The 23089-nt window shown below is 41.5% G+C and overlaps 1 protein-coding gene across 1 annotated transcript; it reads left to right on the top strand.

The window, feature by feature from the left end:
* The first annotated feature begins 18362 nt into the window (after positions 1-18362).
* On the top strand, positions 18363-22580 carry LOC100765177 (phospholipase A2). The gene is made up of 4 exons (XM_027416067.1): positions 18363-18396; positions 20109-20256; positions 21071-21195; positions 22474-22580. The coding sequence occupies exons 1-4, from the start codon at positions 18363-18365 to the stop codon at positions 22578-22580; spliced, it is 414 nt and encodes a 137-aa protein (XP_027271868.1).
* Positions 22581-23089: the final 509 nt, after the last annotated feature.

Genomic DNA, 23089 nt, shown 5'->3' with positions numbered 1-23089 from the left:
ATGGAAATCAGGGATTCTCAATATCAGGACCATTTCTTCAGGAACATTGTGTTTAAATCATCCTCAATGTTTGAGAGAGATGACCATCAGCCTTGTACATTATCTCTGTGTGAGAATAGTCACACTAGAGAATTAACAGCACAACTGAAAGCTCTAGAAAAAAAAAGAAGCAAACTCACCAGGTAGGAGTAGACGCCAGGAAATAATCAAATTGAGGGCTGAAATCAATAAAGTAGAAACAAAGGAAAAAATACAAAGAATTAATGAAACAAAGAGTTGGTCCTTTGAGAAAATCAATAAGATAAACAAACCTTTATCCAACCTAACCAAAAGGCAGAGAGACCATGCTAATTAACAAAATCAGAAATGAAAAGGGGAACATAACAATGGACACTGAGGAAATCCAGAGAATCATCAGGTTATACTTTGAAAACCAATACTCCACAAAATTCAAAAATTTTAAAGGAAATGGACAATTTTCCTGGATAGATATCACTTACCAAAATTAAATCAAGAACAGATAAATAATTTAAATCAACCTATAACCCCTAATGAAATAGAAGCAGTCATCAAAAATCTCCCAACAACAACAAAAAAAAAACAGGGCCAGATGGTTTCAGTGCAGAATTCTACCAGAAATTCAAAGAAGAGCTAATACCACTACTCCTCAAACTGTTCCACGAAATAGAAGCAGAAGGGTCATTGCCAAACTCTTTTAAAGGGGCTACAATTACTTTGGAACCCAAGCCACACAAGGACACAACTAAGAAAGAGAACTACAGACCAATATCCCTCATGAACATTGATGCAAAAATACTCAGTAAAATAGTGGCAAATTGAATCCAACAACACATCAGGGAAATCATCCACCATGACCAAGTAGGCTTCATCTCAGGGATGCAAGGATGGTTCAATGTATGAAAATCTGCAAGTGTAATCCACCATATAAACAAAAGACAAAAGAAAAACCACATGATCATCTCACTAGATGCTGAAAAAGCCTTTGACAAACTCCAACACCCCTTCATGATAAGGGTCCTGGAAAGACCAGGAATAATAGGAACATACCTGAACATAATAAAAGCAATATACAGTAAACCAACAGCCAACATCAAACTAAATGGAGAGAAATTCAAGGCCATTCCTCTAAAATCAGGAACAAGACAAGGCTGTGCACTCTCTATATCTGTTCAATATTGTCCTTGAAGTTCTAGGTAGAGCAATAAGACAACAAAAGGAGATCAAGGGTATACAAATAGGAAAGGAAGAAGTCAAACTTTCACTATTTGCAGATGATATGATAGTTTACATAAGTGACCCGAAAAACTCTACCAGGGAACTCCTATAGCTGATAAACACTTTCAGAAAATTGGCAGGGTTCAAGATTAACTCAAAAACTTATTAGCCCTACTATATACCGATGATAAATGGGCTGAGAAAGAAATCAGAGAAACATCACCCTTTACAATAGCCACAAACAACATAAAATATCATGGGGTAACACTATAACCAAACAAGTAAAAGACCTGTATAGCAAGAACTTTGAGACTTTAAAGAAAGAAATTAAAGAAGATACCAGAAAAAGGAAAGATCTCTCATGCTCTTGGATAGGTAGGATCAACATAGTAAAAATGGCAATCCTGCCTAAAGCAGGATCAAAATCCCAACACAATTCTTCACAGACATTGAAAGAACAATAATCAACTTTATATGGAAAAACAAAAGACCCAGGATAGTCAAAAGAACCCTGTACAATAAAGAAACTTCCAGAGGTATCACCATCCCTGACTTCAAGCTCTATTATAGAGCTATAGTCCTGAAAATAGCTTGGTTTTGGCACAAAAAAAAGACAGGAATTGGAATCGAATTGAAAACTCTGATATTAACCCACACACCTACGAATGCCTGATTTTTGACAAAGAATCTAAATTTATACAATGGAAAAAAAGAAAGCATCTTCAACAAATGGTGCTGGTATAACTGGATGCTGGCATATGGAAGACTGCAGATTGATCCATATCTATCACCATGCACAAAACTTAAGTCCAAATGGATTAAAGACTTCAACATAAATCCAGCCACACTGAACCTCTTAGAAGAGAAAGTGGGAAGTACCCTTGAGCGAATTGGTATAGGAGAACACTTCCTGAACATAAAACACCAGTAGCACAGACACTGAGATCAACCATTAATAAATGGGACCTCCTGAAACTGAGAAGCTTCTGTAAGGCAAAGGACACAGTGAACAAGACAAAAGGCAGCCCACAGAATGGGAAAGGGTATTCACCAACCCCACATCTAACAGAAGGCTGATCTCCAAAAGAACTCAAGAAGCTAGTCTATAAATCACCAAACAACCCAATTAAAAAAATTGGGTACAGAACTAAATAGAGACTTCTCAATAGAGGATTCTAAAATGGCCGAAAGACACTTAAGAAAGTGTTCAACATCCTTAGCCATCAGGGAAATGCAAATCAAAACAACTCAGAGATACCATTTTACTCCTGTCAGAATGACTAAAATCAAAAATACCAATGACAGTTCATGTTGGAGAGGATGTGGAGAAAGGGGAACACTCCTCCACAGCTGGTGGGAGTGCCAACTTGTAAACCACTTTGGAAATCAGTATGGAATTTCCTCAGGAAAATGGGAATCAGTCTACCACAAGATCCAGCAATTCCACACTTAGTCATATACCCAAAAGAAGCACATTCATACAACCAGGACATATGTTCAACCATGTTCATAGCAGCATTATTTATAATAGCCTGAAACTGGAAGCAGCCTAGATGCCCCTCAATGGAAGAATGGATAGAGAAAATGTGGTACATTTCCACAATGGAGCACTAATCAGCAGGGGAAAAGCAATGGAATCTTGAAATTCACATGCAAATGGATGGAACTAGAAGAAGCCATCCTGAGTGAGGTAACCCAGTCACAAAGATACAAACATGGTATGTACTTACTCATTTATGGATTTTAGTTATGGATCAGGGTATTGCCAGCCTACAATCCACACCACCACAGAGGCTAGGGAACAGGGAGTATGCTAAGAGAGACATGCATGGTACCCCAAAGAGGGAGAAGGGGATAGGATCTCCTGATCAAATTGGGAGAATGGGGGATGGGAGAGGGAGCTGGGAGAAGGACAGCGGGAGAAATGAGGTGTTTAGGCTTAGATACCTCTGTCAGATGACTCTAGGGTTTAGTTAAAATAGATAGTTAGGATGTGACATAAGCAGATTGTTGTATCTTCTTATATTTTACCTTTATGATTGTTAATTTTGGATACTTTATACTGTTAAGTTTTAATCCTCTTTTAGACTAAAAGGGGAATTGTAGGGAAAGCTGTAGCCACGCCTTCTTAGGGGCTGGCTACAGGTGTGCCTGACCAGGCTTGTGAGGGCGTGGTCAGAGTGACGTAGTGGGACTTCGTTTTCGGTTTCGGTTTCTCTTTGCTTCTTGCTGTACAGACCTCTACCACGCCAGCTGGCTAGGTTGCTCTGTAAGTAAGGCTTTTCCCTATTAAATACCCTTATATTTCTACCTGACTCTGTATTGGTAATTTCCCACAATAGGAGAAGATGAGGGGAGACAAGGAAATGGGGGAAGCAGGAAGGTTAAGTAGGGGAAAGAATAGAGGAAAGCAGGATGAGAGATATCATAATAGAGGGAATCATTATAGAATTGAAGAGAGATCTGGCACTAGGGGGAATTCCGGAGATCTACAAGGATGACACAGGCTGGCAGACTGGGCAATAGTGTAGAGGCTTCCTAGGATGCCCTTCCCCGATAATGAGATTGATGAGTGCCTTATATGCCACCCTAGAGCCTTCATCCAGTGGCTGATGTATGCGGACGCAGACACCTGCAGCTGGGTGCTGAACTAAACTCCTGGAATACAGCTGCAGAGAGGCAGGAGTGAGGAGCAAAGGGATCAGAACCAGACTGGAGAAACCCACAGGGACAGCTGACCTAAACAAGGGGTTGCTCATGGACCCCAGACTGATAGCTGGGACACCAGCAAAGGACTGTTCCAGACCCCCTTAGCAAAGATGTCAGCTTGGAGGTCTGGGCAATCTATGGGGCCTCTGGTAGTGGATCAGTATTTATCCCTAGTAAACGAATGGACTTTGGGAGGTGTCTCCACATAGAGGGATACTCTCTAAGCCTAGACACACCGGGTAGAGTCTAGGCCCTGTTGCAAATGATATGACAGACTTTGAAGATCCCCCATGGACGGCCTCACCCTCCATGGGGAGCAAAAAGGGGTTGGGATGGGGGGCAGAAAAGGAGGGGAGAGAGAGGGAACTGGGATTGGCATGTTGAAGAAGCTTGATTCTAATAAAATAAAAAAAGAAATAAACTAACAAGTTATGTGTAACACGAAAAAATAAAAACTCAGAGACAGATATTGGGGTTCAAGCTGAAGATCAGGGAAGCAAAGCTGCAGGCAACTAACTCTTACCACTAACTCAGACTGGATGGGTTACTCCTGCTCCCTCTCCTCAACTGGCTGGAGAATGAATGCCTATCTTCAGTGTGGAGGCCTCCTACTGAATGCCTGATACTGACTTATGTACCTCTCATGAGTCCTAGAATTAAAGGTGTGAGCTATAATTCTCTTTAGACTGATTCAATCTTGTGTAGATCTTGGTGGCCTTGGACTCACAGAGATCCATCTACCCCTTAATACTGAGTCCTAGGATTAAAGGTGTGTGCCTGGCTTCTATTGCTTGTGGCTGACTTTGCTTTCTGAATCCTCAGGCAAGCTTTAATAAATCATAAATAACATATCACTACAGTTATGACTCAATTGGGTTTATCAGACATCTTTAGAACATCCCATCCAAACACAAAAGAATATACCTTCTTCTCAGCACCTCATGGAACCTTCTCTAAAATCAACCACATAGTCAGCAACAAAGCAAACCTCAACAGATACAAAAAATTGGAATAACCCCCTGCATATTATCAGATACACTGCTTAAAGAAGGCCTAGAACTCATGGAAATTGAACAGTCTCAAGTGAATAACCCCTGAGTCAAGGAAGAAATAAAAAATTAAAGACACCTAGAATTCGATGAAAATGAGGGCACAGCATACCCAAACTTATGGGACACGTTGAAAGCAGTGCTAAGGGGAAAGTTCACAGCACTAAGTGCCCACATAAAGAAACTGGAGAATTCTCACACTACTGACTTAACAGCACACCTGAAAGCTCTAAAACACAAAAAAGCAAACTCACCTTGGAGGAGTAGATGTCAGGAAATAATCAAATAGAGAGCTGAAATCAATAAAATAGAAACAGAAAACAATACAAAGAATCAATTAAACAAAGTGTTGGTTTCACTGAAGAAAAAAATTAACAAGACACACAAAACTTTATCCTAACTAACCAAAAGACAGAGAGAATATGCAAATTAACAAAATCAGAAATGAAAAGGGGGACATAACAATGGACACTGAGGAAATCCAGACAATCATCAGGTCATAGTTTGAAAACCTATACTCTACAAAATTGGAAAATTTAAGGGAAATGGACAATTTTCTGGATAGGTACCACATACCAAAATTAAATCTAGACCTACAACAACTAAGGAAATAGAAGTAGTCATCAAAAGTCTCCCAACCCCCACCCCCACCCCCAAAAAAAGCCCAGGGCTAGATGGTTTCAGTGCAGAATTCTACCAGAAATTCAAGAAATTGTTCCACACAATAGAAACAAAAGGGACATTGCCATACTTTTCATGAGGCTACAGTTACCTTGATACCCAAACCACACAAAGACACAACTAAGAAAGAGAACTACAGACCAATCTCCCTCTTGAATATTGATGCAAAAATACTCAAAAAAATTCTGGCAAAACTCTCTACAACTGGATTCCAGGAGTTCGGCTCACTGCTTAGCTGTGAATCTCTTCTGCTTCCCTCAGCTACTGGATGAAGGCTCTATGATGGCATTTAAGGGCATATAAGGTAGCTTCTCCACTATTGCTTAGATTTTTACTTGAGGTCAACCTTGTGGATTCTGGAGAATTTCCCTAGTGCCAGGTTTCTCATTAAGTCCATAATGGCTCCCTCTAGCAAAGTATCTCTTTCCTAGCTCTCCTTCCCTTTTCTTCCCTCACTCACCCTTCCTAATCCCTCATGTTCTCCTGCACCTCCCCTTATCCTCTTCTCTTTCTCCTATTTCTCTCCTCCCCACCCACCCTGCTCACAATTTAATCAGGAGATCTTGTTCCTTTCCCCTTCTGGGGGGGGGGGTCGTCCATGTATGTCTTTCTTAGGGTCCTCCTTGCTTCCTCGCTTCTCTGGGGATTAAGGAGTCAAGACCCTGCTGGAGGAACAGCAGACCTGAGCAAGTGGGAGTTCTTGAACCCCAGACTGGCATCTGGGGAACCAGAATAAGACCAAACCAGGCCCCCAATGTAGGTGTCAGTTGAGGGGCTTGGGCAGTCTATGGGGCCTGTAGTAGTGAGACCAGTATTTATCCCTAGTGCACAAATGGGCTTTGGGAGCCCATTCCCTATGGAGGGATATCTCAGTCTAGATACAAAGGGAGAGCCTAGGACCTGCCTCAAATGATGTGTCAGACTTTGATGATCCCCCATGAGGGGCCTCACCCTCCCTGGGAAGTGGATCGGGGGTGGGATGGGGGTTTGGGGGAAATGGGAGAATGGGAGGGAGAGGGAACTGGAATTGATATCTAAAATAAGATTGTTTTAAATTAAATTAAAAAAGAAAATTTATCCCTAAAATGTTGGGATGACCAAAGAAAAAATTAAATGGCAAATATGTAGTGGGGAAGGATATAGAAGTACTTCGAAGAAGGGATTTTTAAATGTTTAAATGTAATAAAGTAGTGTTTTCATTATTATAAATTAATCCATAAAGAAGGATAAAAGCAAATTTAAAAAAAAAATTCTGGCAAACTGAATCCAAGAACACATCAGAAAAATCATCCACCAAGATCAAGTGGGCTTCATCCCAGAGATGCAGGGATGGTTCAACATACCAAAATCCATCAATGTAATACACTATGTAAACAACTAAAAAAATAAAAACACCCCACATGGCCAGGGGTTGGTGGTGCATGCCTTTAAGCCCAGCACTGGGGAGGCAGAGGCAGGCAGATTTCTATGAGTTCGAGGCCAGCCTGGTCTCCAGAGTGAGTTGTCCAAAGCTACACAGAGAAACCCTGTCTCGAAAAAAAAACAAAAAAAAACCCACATGTTCATCTTATTAGATTCAGAAAAAGCCTTCAATGAAATTCAACACCCCTTCATGATAAAGGTCTTTGAGAAATCAGGGATACAAGGAACATACCTCAACATAATAAAAGAAATATACAACAAGTCAACAGCCAACATCAAACTAAATGGAGAGAAATTCAATGCAATTCCTCTAAAAGCAGGAACAAGACAAGGCTGTCCACTCTCTCCATATCTATTCAATATTGTACTCGAAGTTCTAGCTAGAGCAATAAGACAACAAAAGGAGATCAAAGGGATAAAAATTGGAAAGGAATAAGTCAAACTTTCACTATTTGCAGATGATATGATAGTTTACATAAACTGACCCAAAAAATTCTACCAGGGAACTCCTACAGCTGGTAAACACCTTCAATAAAGTGGCAGGATAAAAGATTAACTCAAAAAAATCAGTAGCCCTACTATACACAGATGATAAACAGGCTGAGAAAGAAATCAGAGAAACATCACCCTTTACAATAGTCACAAACAACACAAAATATCTTGGGATAACTCTAAGCCAAAAAAAGTGAAAGACCATTATTACAAGAATTTTAAGTGTTAGAAAGAAATTAAAGAAGATATCAGAAAATGGAAAGATCTCCCATGCTCTTGGATAGGTAGGGTCAACATAGTAAAAATGACAATCTGCAAGAAACTGCCCTTGCCTGGAATACTTGACAGTATGTTGTGTAAACTGGACATGCAGGACCCACAGGAAATTGACTGCTGTATTTTGCCAAAACAAGGAATGAGAGTCCAATTTTCCTGCTTCCCTGAAAAATCTGTCTGATACTTTAAGCCTATGGACTGAAGATGGATGCCCCAACATTGCAGAGAACTTTGGGTGACTGTCCAGTCAGATGTCTCTGTCATTTCAAGAGTTGTGGAACTTGTTTGCAATGCACTTCCTGTTAACTCAGGTAATATTATATCCTTGTGGGGTCTTGGCTGGAGTTGAAGACTAGATAGTTACAGTTGCAGTTTTCCTTAATTATGTTAGAAAGTAAATTATATATAAAACTTTGGAGTCATTAAGATAGATAATTGAGTATTTTCTATGAATTTGCTAAATACAAATGGGCTGACTATTATAAATGTAATTCTTACTTGATAATTGTTTTGTTGTATATAGTTTTACTATGTTAAAGTTAAAAACTTTCATTTTTATATAGACAAAAGAGAGAAATGTGTGATATTATTTTAAGATGTGTTACATTGTTTATGCTGTGGAACATTTGCTTTATGATACAAAGATGTGTTGTATTCTTCTATGTGGCATTTGTTTAGCTCTGTAAAGCTGTGTTACTGTGCCTGTCTAAAACACCTGATTAGTCTAATAAAATGCTGAACAGCCAATAGCAAGGTAGGAGAAAGGATAGAGAGAACAGATAGGGTAATGAAAAAGAAGAGAGAACACCAGGGGGCAGCCACCCAGCTACACTGCAAGCCATGGAGTAAGAAGTAAAGACAAATATACAGAACAGAGAAAGATGAAAGCCCAGAGGTAAAAGGTAGATGGCATAATTTAAGCAAAGCTGGCTAGAAACAAGTGAAACTAAGGCCGGGCAGGCAAAAAAAAAAAAAGAGAGAATAATATAATGCTTCCTTTCATTTATTTGGGAGCTTGGTGGTGGGCCCCCAAAGACCAAATAGCCAAAAGGATAAAAGACAAAAAAAAAAAAACCTACAAACCTGGTCTACTATTGACTTCCGGGACACCAGAGAACACAAAGACACTCTGTCACCAAAAACCAAAATAGAAAAAACAAAAAAAGAAAGAAAGAAAGAAAGAAAGAAAGAAAATGCCCATCAGTTGTGCCCACAGTCCAATGTGATGCAGGCAATCCTTCAGCTGAGGCTCTCCCTCCCCAGTGTGTGAAACTGACAATCAACCATTACAGGGGCTGGAGAGATGGCTCAGCACTTTCTGCTCTTGCTGAGGACCGAAGTTCATTCTCAGCAACCACACAGTGGTGCCAAACAATTGTTATGAGCATTCTTTCCTGCCAGCCTGGGCCAGCAGCCGCCTTGCCTCAAATGAACACTCAGAAACTTATATTAATTATAGGACTGTGGGCCGACTACCAGGGCTTAGGAGTTGGCTAGCCCTGTCTTAATTATTAACCCATTTCTATTAATCTAAGTATTTCCTCATGGTCTTCTCTTACCTGAGAACACCCCACTTACATCCTCTCATCCCAGGATAACATGGCAACTGCTACTCTGCCTACACTTCCCAAAATCCTCCTTGTCTCCTAGTCCCACCTGTAATTCTGCCTCATTGGCTGAACAGTGCTTTATTCATTAATGAATAAGAGAAACATATGTACAGAATGGCATCCCCCATCAAACAATGTCTTTTGACCCAATGCCTTCTTGCCTCTATGTTGGCTATCTCTCATGTACCCTCCCCCTTAGCACACCACAACACCTTCCCCGACTTCTACCCTCTTCCCTGGATAACCTTGCAGAGGGTGAGTTGAGTTGGTTGTCTCCATGTTCAAGCTCCATCTACCCTTCCAGCAGGACTCTGGACAGCCACAATGAGCTACTACCAGTCACTGCACCTGTGCAAGGGGCTCTAGGTACACCTGTTCCTTATCAGCCCTGACCATAAATGGGTGAGGCTGGAGCTTTGGGCAAGAGCCATAATAGGGATGGGGGGGTGGAAAGGTAGAGAGACTGAGAGTCAGGTAGCCTTTTTTAACTTTTTTATTTTTTTATATATTTGAATTACAAACAAGATTGAATTACATGACGATCCCAGTTCCCTTCTCCCTCCCTTCCTCCTCTACCACCCCCCCCAAACTAAAATCCTACCTGTCATATGTCCTTTCTTCTAATCTATACCTGACTCAAAATTTCTGCTTCCTCATGACCTCTGCATCCTTCCTTTTCTTCCCTTCTCACTCTCGTAGCTTCCTCCCCCCTCTTCCCATGTTCACAATTTGCTCAGGGGATGGTGACCCTTTCCCCTTCTCCAGGGGACAAAGTTTGTCTCTTTTAGGGTCTTCTTTGTTTACTAGTATCTCTGGGAGTGTGAATTATAGGATGGTAATCCCTTACTCTATGTCTAAAATCTACATATGAGTGAGTACATATCATGTTTGTCTTTTTGTGATTGGGTTACCTTGCTCAGAATGGTTTCTTCTAGTTCCATCCATTTTCTTGAAAATTTCAAGATTCCATTGTTTTTTTCCGCTGAGTAGTACTCCATTGTGTAAATATACCACATTTTCTCTATCCATTCTTCGGTTGAGGGGCATCTGGCTGCTTCCAGTTTCTGGCTATTACAAATAGTGCTGCTATGAACATTATTGAACAGATGTCCTTGTTGTATGAATGTGCTTCTTTTGAGTATATGCCTAAGAGTGGAATTGCTGGATCTTGTGGTAGACTGAGTCCCATTTTTTTTGAGGAGTCGCCATACTGATTTCCAAAATGGTTGTACAAGTTGGCACTCCCACCAGCAGTGGAGAAGTGTTCCCCTTTCTCCACATCTGAGAGACCACCCTCGAAAGGCTGGCACAAGCAAGTAAGGTTTGTGAGGGTGGATTGGTGCCTCAACTCCTGAGAGAGTCGGATTGGAAATAGAGAAGCACTGTCTCAAAAGGAAAACTAGAGTTAGTGGAATTGTTATGAAAAGTAAAAATAATGGAAAAATAGAAAATGAAAAGTAAAGTTTTAAAAAGAAAATAAAAAGTAAAAAAAAATGCACAGAGAGTTTTAAAAAGAAAATGAAAAGTAAAGTTTTAAAGAGAAAACGAAAAATAAAAAATACAGAGAGAGTCCAGATATTGTATGCTATTGTGCTGTCTTTGAATTGTTCAATTGATAAGAGCAAAAGCTGCTAGCAGATATTTGATTATAAACGCTAATGAATTAATCCAACTTACATATTTTAAAAATGCTTTGACTTCTAAATTTAAATATAAGGACAGGTTACTTGGGAAAAGAATTTCTGCTTTTGTTTCCACAGAAAATGAAAAGCTGTGGACTCCTTTCAGACTAACATGGTTTGATGAAACAAAACCCCCTGATGCAATGGCCAGGTGATTCAACATTAAAGACACCTGAGACAATGCAATCTCAGACCACTACAGTCAGGATTTCTGGGTTTTCTTAGAATCTCCATGGTATTTCAACACCCCTAATCAGCAGGAAGTAGTTTGGAAAGAATGACACCCACGTTCCCAAATATTGTTTATGAATGTATATTTTCATTTAAATGGGGTTGGTTATAAATGGTAATGACAAGGAATATTAGCCAGATGATAAAGAGAAGTGAGTTAACCTTGAGAGTAAAAATGTATATAGAGATATGAGACAGAGAATTATTAGTCAAATGATTGTATATTTACTTAGGTATATTTTAATAGCCAGGAGAGCTGAAGTAAAGCAAAAAGCAAGTACAGAAAATTTTAGAGTTTAAAAGTTTGAAAGGATCCTTCCCTCTTGCAGAAGCCATGGCCACAGCTATATCAGAGTTGCCCTGGGGCTTGGGGAAACGAAGATGTGACCACATACGTGCAGGACAGCATGAAATATCTGCCCCTGAACTAGTTAGCAATGTAATAGAGACCAGAGACCTACTGAGGAGCGGCTAGATGAAAAAGAATACACAGGGCAGAGTGATTGGGATGAGTATAAAGAGAGTTGCTAAGTATCAGGATGGAGAGTCTTCACCTCCTTCATTTTAAACTGGGAATGCAGAGAGGCAAAAAGCCAGTGGTAAAATTCAACAGGAGCTAAGAGGCTTGAAAGATTTAGTGGAATCGCTCTCACAGAAGATAAGAAATTTGCAGGTTTCCTCAGATCGGAGAAATGTTCCTTTGTCTGTGAAAGCAACAAGCATGGGTCAGCCTAAGGTACAGACACCCTTCCAGTCATGGCAGGCAGCCACAGCAGGGCAGATGTCTCCAATGCAAGTTAATATTAGACAAGCGTTGGATAGAAAGAGATGCTCAGGAATTTCAGACATTTTCTATATAGGAGCACAGAGATACTCCGAAACATAAGCAAGATGCAGACGCTGATACCATGTAAGCAGCTCAAGGAACTAAATATTGCTTATGTTCATTATAGATCAACAGTGGTTTTCACCCAGATGCTGATAGGGAATATTGCTGTAAAGCCTTTCCCCTAGGAATTTGGAAGCCAATAGCCAAGGCCTGCCGGTCAGGGGGAGATTATTTGTTATAGAGAGCAAGCAGGGGCCTAGGGAGTTATTTCAGAATTTGTCTGTAGGCCAATTCGGACATTATCCAAAAAAGTTAGAGACACGGGTGTTGAACCTTTGACTGTGAAAGAGCTAGCTTCACATGAGAATGCTAATACAGCATGCCAGGCCATGCAAAGACCTTACAGAAAGAAAAGTGACATAGATGAGTCTATTAAGATTTGTTCAGATATCGGGCCAGCAGGAACTTCAGTTAAGGATATGTTATTCCTACAGAGAAAGCAAGGCATGGGGGGGGGCATAAAGCCTTCTAGAGGTTGCTTTGATGTGGTCAGAGAGGACACCAGGTCAAACAGTGTCCCAACAGGAGAAAATAGGGAACCAGGTTTGTGCCCGAGATGCAGGAGAGGAAAGCAGCCCCAGATGATCTACAGCAGGCCAGAGGGCAAAAGGCAAGGAAGGCCAAGGCCAAAACCTAAGAACTTGCAGCCTCGAGAGTTGCTACTGTGGCTGACACCCAGCCAAATGTATAGAAAATACCATTAATACAACTAATCAAAAACTGTTTTAAGACCTTGTAGAAAAAGAAAAGCAACATAGAAAATTTTGGATTTATTCGAATTCTGGATGCTCTTAATTCAAGGAATGGCTATAGCTATTGTGCTACAAGAGATTTCAAATAGAGAAGTTTCATTTCAACAAACTAATCATAACCTAGGCAAATGGAGAGATGAGAGATGTGTGCATGCTCTGTGTGTATGGTGTGGCCATACTGGTATGTATGGGATGTGATTGTGACTGCCTGAATGTTGACAAAAGAAACTGCTTGAATTGCTTTGGATATGATTAAAAGGATACTTGAATTGCTTCAGATATAGTTTAAAAGAGCATCCAATAAGTCAGTCAAGGTCTTAAAAGGAAAGGTTGAGCCCTCAGAGTCAGTCAGAAAAAATAGCAGAAGCCTACAGCATGGCCTAAGAGCAAAAGGAATCTGTGTGGATGACACTATAGAGTTTAGCTGAGGAGAGGATACAGAGATCCTCCTAAATTTTTATGATTAAAAAAGAAAATCTAGAGAATAAAAGTTAATGGCTGCCCTGTTAGACCCCACTTGGGAAGGAATCAATATAGATACAAATTAGGCCGTGTCAGCTAAGATACAAATGAGACATTGACAGCTAATGAGAGCTTTATAGGTTGGATTAGAAAACACTACTCACAAACTTCAAGTAATTTTCAAAAGGTGTTTGGGACATATGTTATAGCCTAAAGAAATTAAGCCTCAAAAATTAGAGATTAGAAAGGATAGTTTGCAATCTTTGATTTTCAGAAGTTGTTGGGAAATATTCTATCATTACGTCCTTTTTTAAGGGCATCGACTGGCAATTTAAAACCTTTAAGCAAGATTCTAATTCAATTCACCTAGACAGTTAACTAAAGAAGAAAATTGCCTTGTTTTGTGGGTGACCCAAGAGCTCATTCAAACCTTCCCAGCCCACTGGCAAGTCAACAAATTGATTGACAAAATTGGTTGCTTTATCTCAGGTGGAGAGAGCTCTACAATCTCATGAACTAGAGAGACTGCTCATCAAAATTATCAAACAATAAGGTGTGCCCACAACATTTATCTATAACTTAGGAGTGAACCCTCGAAGCCTACTTCCTAATAGTTTATGGCAAATGGATATTACTTATATATTCACATGGCAGTTAATAGGTATTCAGGTTTCTGAACATATGATAAGTCATTTTTTTAAATGTTTTGCTTACATGGGAGTTGCAAAAATGATAAAAAATAGACAATAGATCTGGATATTCTAGTAAGGCATTTCAGCTATTTTGTACTCAATAGAAAAATGATCAAATTTCTTATTACCCTCCAGGACAAGAAATTCTGGAGCATTCTCATAGCTCCTTGAAAAAGCAACATCAAAAGATAAAAAGAAGGGGGAGTACTGTCCCCAGTTTCCACATAATACATTAGACAGTGGAGAAGACCCGATCCTGCCCTAATTTGGGGTCCAGGGCATGTTTGTGTTTTCTTGCAGGAAAAGAATAAAGCAAGATGGATGCCAGAACATTTGATGAGATGCATGGAGCAGAGAAAAACCAGATCTGAGACCATGGGAGCCTGCCCAAGCCAGTTCCAGTGAAACACACTGAACCAGTGTTCCTGACCCTTAATGTCATCGAATCTACACTCCGTGAAAGAAAGGAGGCAGTGGGTTCCAGAGTTCCAGTTTCTCAACAGGCTGGCCATTTTGCAAGTTGATGGACAAAAAAAGATTTTGGCATCACTGTTGGGGTGATTGCAGCTATTGCTGTTGCTGCTACAGCAGCCATTGTGTCTGGGATTGCCATCTCACAGTCTGTAACTACAGCCAGCACCGTGGATAAACTGGCAGGGGAAGTAACAGAGGTTCTTAGCACTCAGAGCTCCATAAATAACTTAGTAGGAAGTTTAAATCTTAATCAACAAATTATACTCATCAATTGGCCAATCAAATTATTAGGATAAATGAGACCTGGGTTCCTCTGTCCTCTGGAGAGATCATCCTTAGGGGATTGCATATGGCAGGCCATTTAGTCAAAGAGTGGGCTAGGCCCTTCTCTCTGGGCCTTGCAGCCATAAGACTTGTTATCATATGCTGTGTTTGGCTAAGGCACCTCGGGGCTAGACAAACCTAGGTTCAATTTGTCACTCCATGACCACAGAGAATCCTTCAGCTCAACTATGGTTGAGCCTACAGAAAAATTAGGCAGCCAATGATGGTGAGACCAAGGGGATGCCAACCAACCTAAGACAGGAGAGTCATGCAGCCTGGGTGATTTCTCCATTGACCGGTAAAGGTGGCATCAACATCCTACTCACCTAAGACAGGCGCTAATTTATATGTAAAGAAGGGGGAAATGTTGGGTCCCAGCCCCCACGGGGTCTCTGTGAGTTGCTTGTCAGCCAATAACCACAGGTGCATCCTGTGTTCTAGTCCTTGCTTACAGTACCAGCCTCCACCCACTACACCTTGGAAAACATGAGCTCTTCTTCCATGAGCTCTTGCACCTGGGGTTTCTCCACTATGCTGGAAGAGTATATAAGGTTGCTCTCTCCCTGGAAAATGGAAGACAAATAAAGATAGAAAGACACACATAGCACAAGTAGCCAAACAGCTCGTCTTTTAACTAAATCTCCAGGCTTTCGCCCAATACTCACACTTAGTCATGGCACAGATGCCACAGTAGCAAGGAAAAGGAAGACAGAGAGGTGGAAGGGGAAAGAAGAGAGAAGAGGCAGTGTCACATGGACACTAAAGGAACATCTTGGTCCTAGAAATACCTGACTCAAAGAGCTTCTGCTGTATGCTCATCATAGTAAGTGGGATACAGGAAACCAAAGTGGAATGACAGTAAATGACCTGAAAACAGGGTTAGTTCCTGGTGGCCTTCCAGTCTTCACTGTGCCTAAACACACAACACAGGGTAATTTTCCACAAAAGTACACAGACTGAGGCTAACAATTCCCAAGGTCCCCTTTCCACTGACCGACCCACAAACGAGGTGAGTGAGCCTCTGCCCTTACTCAACCCCCACCCAAACTATCATTCACCCTGACCTCCCCCACTCAGCCTGCACCTGCCTGCTTGGGGTAGACACACCCAGGCATGGAGGAGCTCCCTGCTCCCTGAATCTGGAAACACCCCACTCTTCCTTCCCTTTCCGCCAACCGATCCACAACTAGTTGCAGACATTGAATTCCTGGCCCCCACACACCACTGGGTCACAAGAGGAGATAGAGAGAACCCACCTGCACCCCCTGGAAGAAGATATGGAAAGAAGACAGATTAAGATTTCACTCAACAACAGAAAGACCAATATGACACAACCAGAATCTAGGGACTCCACTCCAGCAAGATCTGAAAAGCCCAACACAGAGCATGAAGATGAGATGGACCTCAAAACTTATCTCGGCAAGATGATAGAGACCTTTAAAGAAGAAACAAGAAAATCCCTGAAAGAAATAGAAGAAAAAGCAAACAAAAAATTACACGAAATGGAGGAAAAGACAAACCAAAAAATTCAAGAAATAAACAAATCTCTTAAGGAATCTAAAGAAACCCAAGAAAAAACATCCAAACAAGTGAAGAAAGTTCTAGAAACAGTTCAAAGCATGAAAGCTGAAGTAGACACAATAAAGAAAACACAGAATGAGATGATGCTGGAAATGGAAAGGCTGGATAAACGATCAGGAACTAAAGATGTGAGTATAACCAATAGAATTCAAGAGATGGAAGAGAGAATCTCAGCTATTGAAGACTCCCTAGAGGATATACATTCATCAACCAAAGAAAACCTCAAGACAAATGAATCCCTAACACAAAATATCCAGGAAATATGGGACACCATGAAAAGACTAAGAATAATAGGTATAGAAGAAGGTGAAGAAACACTGCTCAAAGGTACAGAAAACATATTCAACAAAATCATAGAAGAAAACTTCCCCAACCTACAGAAGGATATTCCTATGAAAGTAAAAGAAGCTTACAGAACACCAAACAGACTGAACCACAAAAAGAAGTCCCCTCCACACATAATAATCAAAACACCAAACCTACAGAATAAAGAGAAAATATTAAGAGCAGCAAAGGAAAAAGGCCAAGTAACATATAAAGGCAAACCAATCAGAATCAAACCCGATTTCTCAATGGAAACTCTGAAAGCCAGAAGGTCGTGGATAGATACCCTATGAGCACTAAGGGAGCATGGATGTCAACTCAGACTACTGTACCCAGCAAAACTTTCAATCACTATAGATGGAGAAAACAAGATATTCCATGACAAAAACAGATTTAAACAATACATATCCACAAATCCAGCACTACAGAAGGTTCTGGAAGGAAAACTCCAACCCAACGAACATAACTACACTTACAAAAACACAGGCAATAGATAATCTAGTTTCACCAAACACAAAAAGAAACAGGAGGGCGAAATCCACACACAATGACACCACCAACAGTAAATCCAAAACAAACAAGAACCATCCAACAATGGGACATTAATATCCCTAAATGTCAATGGTCTTAACTTACCCATAAAAAGATATAGGCTAACAGAATGGATACGAAGGCAGAATCCATCCTTCTGCTGTATACAAGAAACACACCTAAACTTCAAAGACAGGCGATACCTCAGAGTAAAAGGATGGGAAAAAATTTAAAATGGAATTTTTAGGCTAGTAAAATGTGGCCTATGATGTAAGCCTGTAGGCCTACTTCGATTTCTGGAACCCATTTAAAGGTAGAAGGAAAAACCTGACTCCACAGAGTTGACCTCTGATATCCACATGTGACACAAGTGCACTCTCTCTCTCTCTCTCTCTCTCTCTCTCTCTCTCTCTCTCTCTCTCTCTCTCTGATTCTCTCTCATTCACAAACATGCACAAATTAATCAGTCGATTAACAATGAAAATTACAACTGGATCTACCTCAAAGGCTGTGTCAGGTCTTGGGACAGACTTAGCAATTAGTTTATACAGTTAACATGGAGGATTGTTGGGACCAGCAACTCCTACCTGGGCACACACATCACTGTCAGCATCCCTCAGACACAACCCTAGGGGCAATGTCTATATCTTCTTGTGACTTTAAAGCATCCATGTGGGAAGGACTTGGCACTTTGTCAGTCACTGCACTTGAGCTGCTGTGGGGTGTTGAGCCAGCCATTACTCTTTGCCTCTGTGACAGCACTGATTCAGGCTCTGCCACCATCTACAGTAGCTCTGCCTGTCAAAACTGTCTGTGAGGGTGGACACATTCTACCTTTGTGCTTCACACACAGTAGTCACAGGCCTTGTGTGCTGACTGGACACTGTCAGAGCTCAGCTACAGGACTATACAGAGAGAAGTCAGTTGAGTCCTGCCCTGACTAAGATGAAACTCCTTCTGCTAGTCACTCTGCTCACAGGTAGGATCCTTGTCCCCTCTGAGTGTCTCTTGTCTTCAATGCACAGCCCCCACTGGTCACTTATTAAGTTCTGGTTTGGAGTTCCCATTGGAGTCTAATGACCTCTGGGTTGGGGGGGTTCCCTGCTCACCCCATGTCTACAACAGTGGGCATCTTTAGCCTCTAGGTCTGACCTGAGATGATTCCTTAGAAATGTCCACTACATTTACCTACACAAGGAAAGGAAGATCCTCTCCTCTGCCATATTGCCCTGGTACTCATTTCCCTCACCATTAGGTGCCCTTGTGATTTCGTTTTTCTCATTCTTAAAAAAAATATATAGTTATTTTATGTGTATGAGCATTTTCCCTGCATGTGTGTCTGTGGACTGTGTGAGCAGTGCCTATAGAGGACAGAAAAGGGGTCTGATCTTCCAAAACTGGGTCAGAGACAATTGTGAACTGCCACGTGGATGCTAAAATTGAGCCTTGGTCCTACACAAGCTCAGTAAATGCTCCTGGCTGCAGAGCCATCTCTCTAGCCCTTATTATAGCTGTTCTTGTTATTATTATTTCTATTATTATTGATATAACATTATAATGCAGCTCATGATATCCTCAAACTCAACATTAAACACTAGACTTGCTGCAACATCCAAAGTGTTAGGTTTACATACTAGTCTGGCTTGTGTCTGCAATTGTTATTATTATTATTATTATTATTATTATTATTATTATTTATTTGGTTTTACAGCCATGACTGTCCTGGAAATCACTCTATAAACCTGGCTGGCTTTGAACACAGATATCCTGCCTCTGCCTTCAGAGTTCTGGGACTAATGTCCTGTGCCACCAACCCCTGGCAACCTTGAACTTCTGTCCTTTTGCTTAATCCTCCAGAGTGCTGGGAACACACACTGTGTGTTCCACTGTCCCTGGCTTCTCCTTCATTTCAGTGGTGACCATATATCCCACTGCAGACTGCACCCTGGTTTATTTACATACTCCACAACTGATGAACAGTTTGCTATGTCAAATACAGATATTACACATGGTGTTGTGTGGCCACACAACAGATTCCTTCTGATTCTCCAATGTAAAACAATAAGCATGTGTTGGCCACTTTTCTGGCTCAAGGTCTCTGCTATAATTGTGATGAATCCCACTGCTGGCTAAGGCTGGGGTTTCACATAGGCTTGAGTAGGGGTGGCAGGTTTCACACTCAAGAGATGGTTGGGTTGTTGGGTTACTGAACTAAGAGGTCAGTCCTTGCCTGGCTGCTGACTGGAGAGTGTTCTCAGTTCCTCAACACAGGGACCACAGGGCAGCTCACAGTGTGGCTACTGTCTATCCTGACAGTGAGAAATAAGAAGGCAAGCAAGGCAAAACACAATGTCTATAGAACTTAATCTCAAAGAGGCAGCCAGGATCACTACAGTGGTGTTCATTTATAATCCTATTATTCAGGTAGCTGAGGCCAGAGGGTTGTTACAGACTTGGAGGCTAGCCTGGGATACAGGGCAACTTTCTGTCTCTAATAGGGCTGGTGACTTGAGTTTGGTCTCCAAGACCTACACAATGGAGGTAGAAAACCAACTCCTCTGACCTCCTCAGACCTCTATTTGCTGCTCTCCAGATGAAGGTAAGAGTCAAGGAGGAAGCTAGCAGGCAGGCATCAGCCCCCTGGTAAAGCCAAGTGGGATTGATGGAATGTGCTGTGTGTTCTTGCATCAGGCGCTACAGCACACGATGTCAAGCGTCAGGTTCTGTGGCAGTTCAGTAATGTGATGGAGTGCACCATCCAAGGGAGTCATCCCTTGAAGGATTACAACACCTATAGCTGCTTCTGTGGTTCATACACTCCAGTGGATGAGTTAGACAGGTGAGTGATCCATCTGGTGGGAGACTTCAGGGTCTGTGTGGGGTGAGGTCTGGGCTCAAGCAGAGCATCTCATGACTCAAGAACAGGAGAAATGAATGTTCACCAAACAGCATATATTCGTTTTGTATATTAATTATTCATTTTTATTTGCTTGTTTCCAGACAAGGGATTTCTGTGTAGCCTAGGTTTCCTGAATCTGTCTCTGGAGACCATACTGGCCTTGAACTCAGATCTTCAAGCCTCTGCCTCCTGAGTGCTGGGATTAAAGGTCTGCATCACCACACCCAACATGTATTTTCCCCTCTTGTCATGTAAAAAATCTGTGCAAGAGGACCCTATATTTATTGGTCCTGGGAGGCAGAATGTGTGAGATGTAAATAGTGGTCAATGCTGTCCTCAGTTGCCAGACTAGGGCACAGACAACCATCACAGCCACCATCCAAGTGTGAAATTTGGCTTTGAACCATCATCAAAACTTCTGGATATATAATTTCACTATTCCTGCAGCTTTGTTTTAAAAAAATCACTTTTTTGAGTCAGGGTCTCACTTTTGTACCCTGGCTGATCTCAAACTCAGAGATACAACTGTCTCTACTTCCCAAGTCCTGAGATTAAAGACCAGCACCAACCACACTCCACAGAAGATGATTTCAATAAACATGCTTAATACAAATCTAAGATTCTCAAGCCTGAGGACTATTACTTCTGGAACATTGTGTTTAAGTCATCCTCACATGTTTGAGAAGGAATTCAAGTAAGAACTGACCTCCTTTGGGTCCATACTCCTCCCTTAGTTGTTCCTTCCTCTCTCCAGGTGCTGCAAGGCTCAGGACCACTGCTATGATCAGGCCAAGAAGCTGGAAATCTGCACATTCCCACACAGCCCCTACACCACCCCCTACTCATTCTCATGCTCTGGGAATGAGGTCACCTGCAGTGGTAGGTTTACCCTCTGGGGACTCTGAATTCTGCTTGGTCCTGGATAGGTTTGAAAGGGGCAGGGAAGTAATAAGGACAGTCACTATTTAGTGGACATTTCCCTGATCTCATTTGACATCACAACAACCTTATCATGTAGCCACTAAAACATAAATGAGGTCACTGATGGGGAAGATGAAGAAGGCTGGGTCATTTGCCCAAGGTCACCCAGCTTAGAAGTGATGGCATCTGGTTCTGGAACAAAGACATGCAACATTCCATAGCCTCTTTTTTTAAACCATTAATGTATTTATGTATTTCTGGGGGAAGCATGCCTGTGCCACAACAGGTGAAGAGATCTGAGAACAGCATGTAGGAGTCTGTTATCTCCTTCAACCACATGAGTCCTGGGGATGAAATTAGGGTACAGACTTGACAGCAAGTGCCTTTATTCCCTGAGCCATCTTGCCGGACCAAAGTCTCACCAAGATGCTGCTGTGTTAAAGTGATTCCATGTTTACTATACAACTGAAAGCTGCATCACTGGCTGTAAGCAAAACACTGGACCAAACACCTATGCAGGGAAAGATTTATCATTCCCATTTTACAAGTGAGGATTCAGAGGCCTGGGAATATAGCTCACTTGCTAGAGAGCTTGCCTAGTATGCACAGAGCCCTGGGTTCCACTTCCAGAACCAATACATTGAGTGTGGTGGTGCACACCTGCCATCCTAGCACTTGGAAGGTGGAGGCAGGGGGATTGTCTCAAAGCACGTGATTTTAAAAGTGGTGATTGATATTTGTAGTTTTTCTGGTTTTAGGATCAAATACGCAGGTTCATTTATTGTTATGTATAGGAATAAGTGGGCATCCTGCGTCTTCAGCAGTCACTCTCTACTATGTCATTAGAGGCTGGGTCTCTCACTAAACAGGACACTCACCTTTAGCCTACCTGACTGACCAACAAGTTTTGGGGATCTGTGCTCCCCATTTCCCCATAGAGTTACAGATGCGCCAAGCACACCTTGCTTTTCACTCAGGCTCTGGGCATCCTAGATCAGGGCCTCATGCTTGTGTGGAAACCGCTTTACCAACAGGGCTATCTCCCCAACCTAACAATGATGAATTTTTTTATTTTGTGTGTGCTCCAGCAATTTGGGCAACCCAATGTCCTTTAGTGTGGTCTGTTTCTCAACCCTAAGTCTGCACCACTGGGCGGGTGACAAGTGTCTTTTGGTTATAAATCATATAGAGTAACGTGATGGGCTCCAGTCAACTTCCTTTCTTGTTTCCCTGTAGATGAAAATGATGCCTGTGAGGCCTTCATCTGCAACTGTGACCTTCAGGCTGCCATCTGCTTCTCCAAGGCTTCATACACCAAGAAGAACAAAGGGATTCACTGTTAGACTTGTCACCTCAGTTACTGCCTACACCACCCCTGCCAGCCTGGTTGTATTCACCACAAAGTGTGCCCTCTAATAAAGCAACTATTGAAAGAACTGGGCTTTGGTGACTGTATTCCCTGTCTACAGAACATAACTAGATCCTCAGAGAATATCATTCATTTAGCCCTGGAAGCTGGGGATTAATGGGAAAGAAATTACTATTAGGAGAGCACCTTGAAGAGTGTGTTACAAACCCAGCCATGCCTTTCATCCCAGCATTCTGAGATGCAGAGGCAGAAGAAGGCAAATCTCTTGAGTTCAAGGCCAAACTGGTCTACAAAGGAGCTTCCAGGACAGAAAGGACTATCACACAAAGGAACCCTATTTAGGGAATTAGTTACAAGTCAGTAAAAAAAAAAAAAAGCTAAACAAAAGAGTTAAATTCAAAGATCACGTTGTAAGCGACAGAAGGGATAGGATGTAGAAATGATGAGATAAAAGAGTAGATTATTGAATCTACTTCGCTCAAA

Source organism: Cricetulus griseus, chromosome 4, assembly GCF_003668045.3.
Source record: "Cricetulus griseus strain 17A/GY chromosome 4, alternate assembly CriGri-PICRH-1.0, whole genome shotgun sequence".
Lineage (NCBI taxonomy): Eukaryota > Metazoa > Chordata > Mammalia > Rodentia > Cricetidae > Cricetulus > Cricetulus griseus.
Note: the sequence above shows the minus strand (reverse complement) of the source record. Positions and strands in the feature narration are given on the sequence as shown.

Coding starts and splice junctions, on each gene's coding strand:
- LOC100765177 (XM_027416067.1), top strand. CDS start 18,363: ATGAAACTCCTTCTGCTAGTCACTCTGCTCACAG. Junction 20,257..21,070: donor CCAGTGGATGAGTTAGACAG/GTGAGTGATCCA, acceptor TCCTCTCTCCAG/GTGCTGCAAGGCTCAGGACC. Junction 21,196..22,473: donor GAATGAGGTCACCTGCAGTG/GTAGGTTTACCC, acceptor GTTTCCCTGTAG/ATGAAAATGATGCCTGTGAG.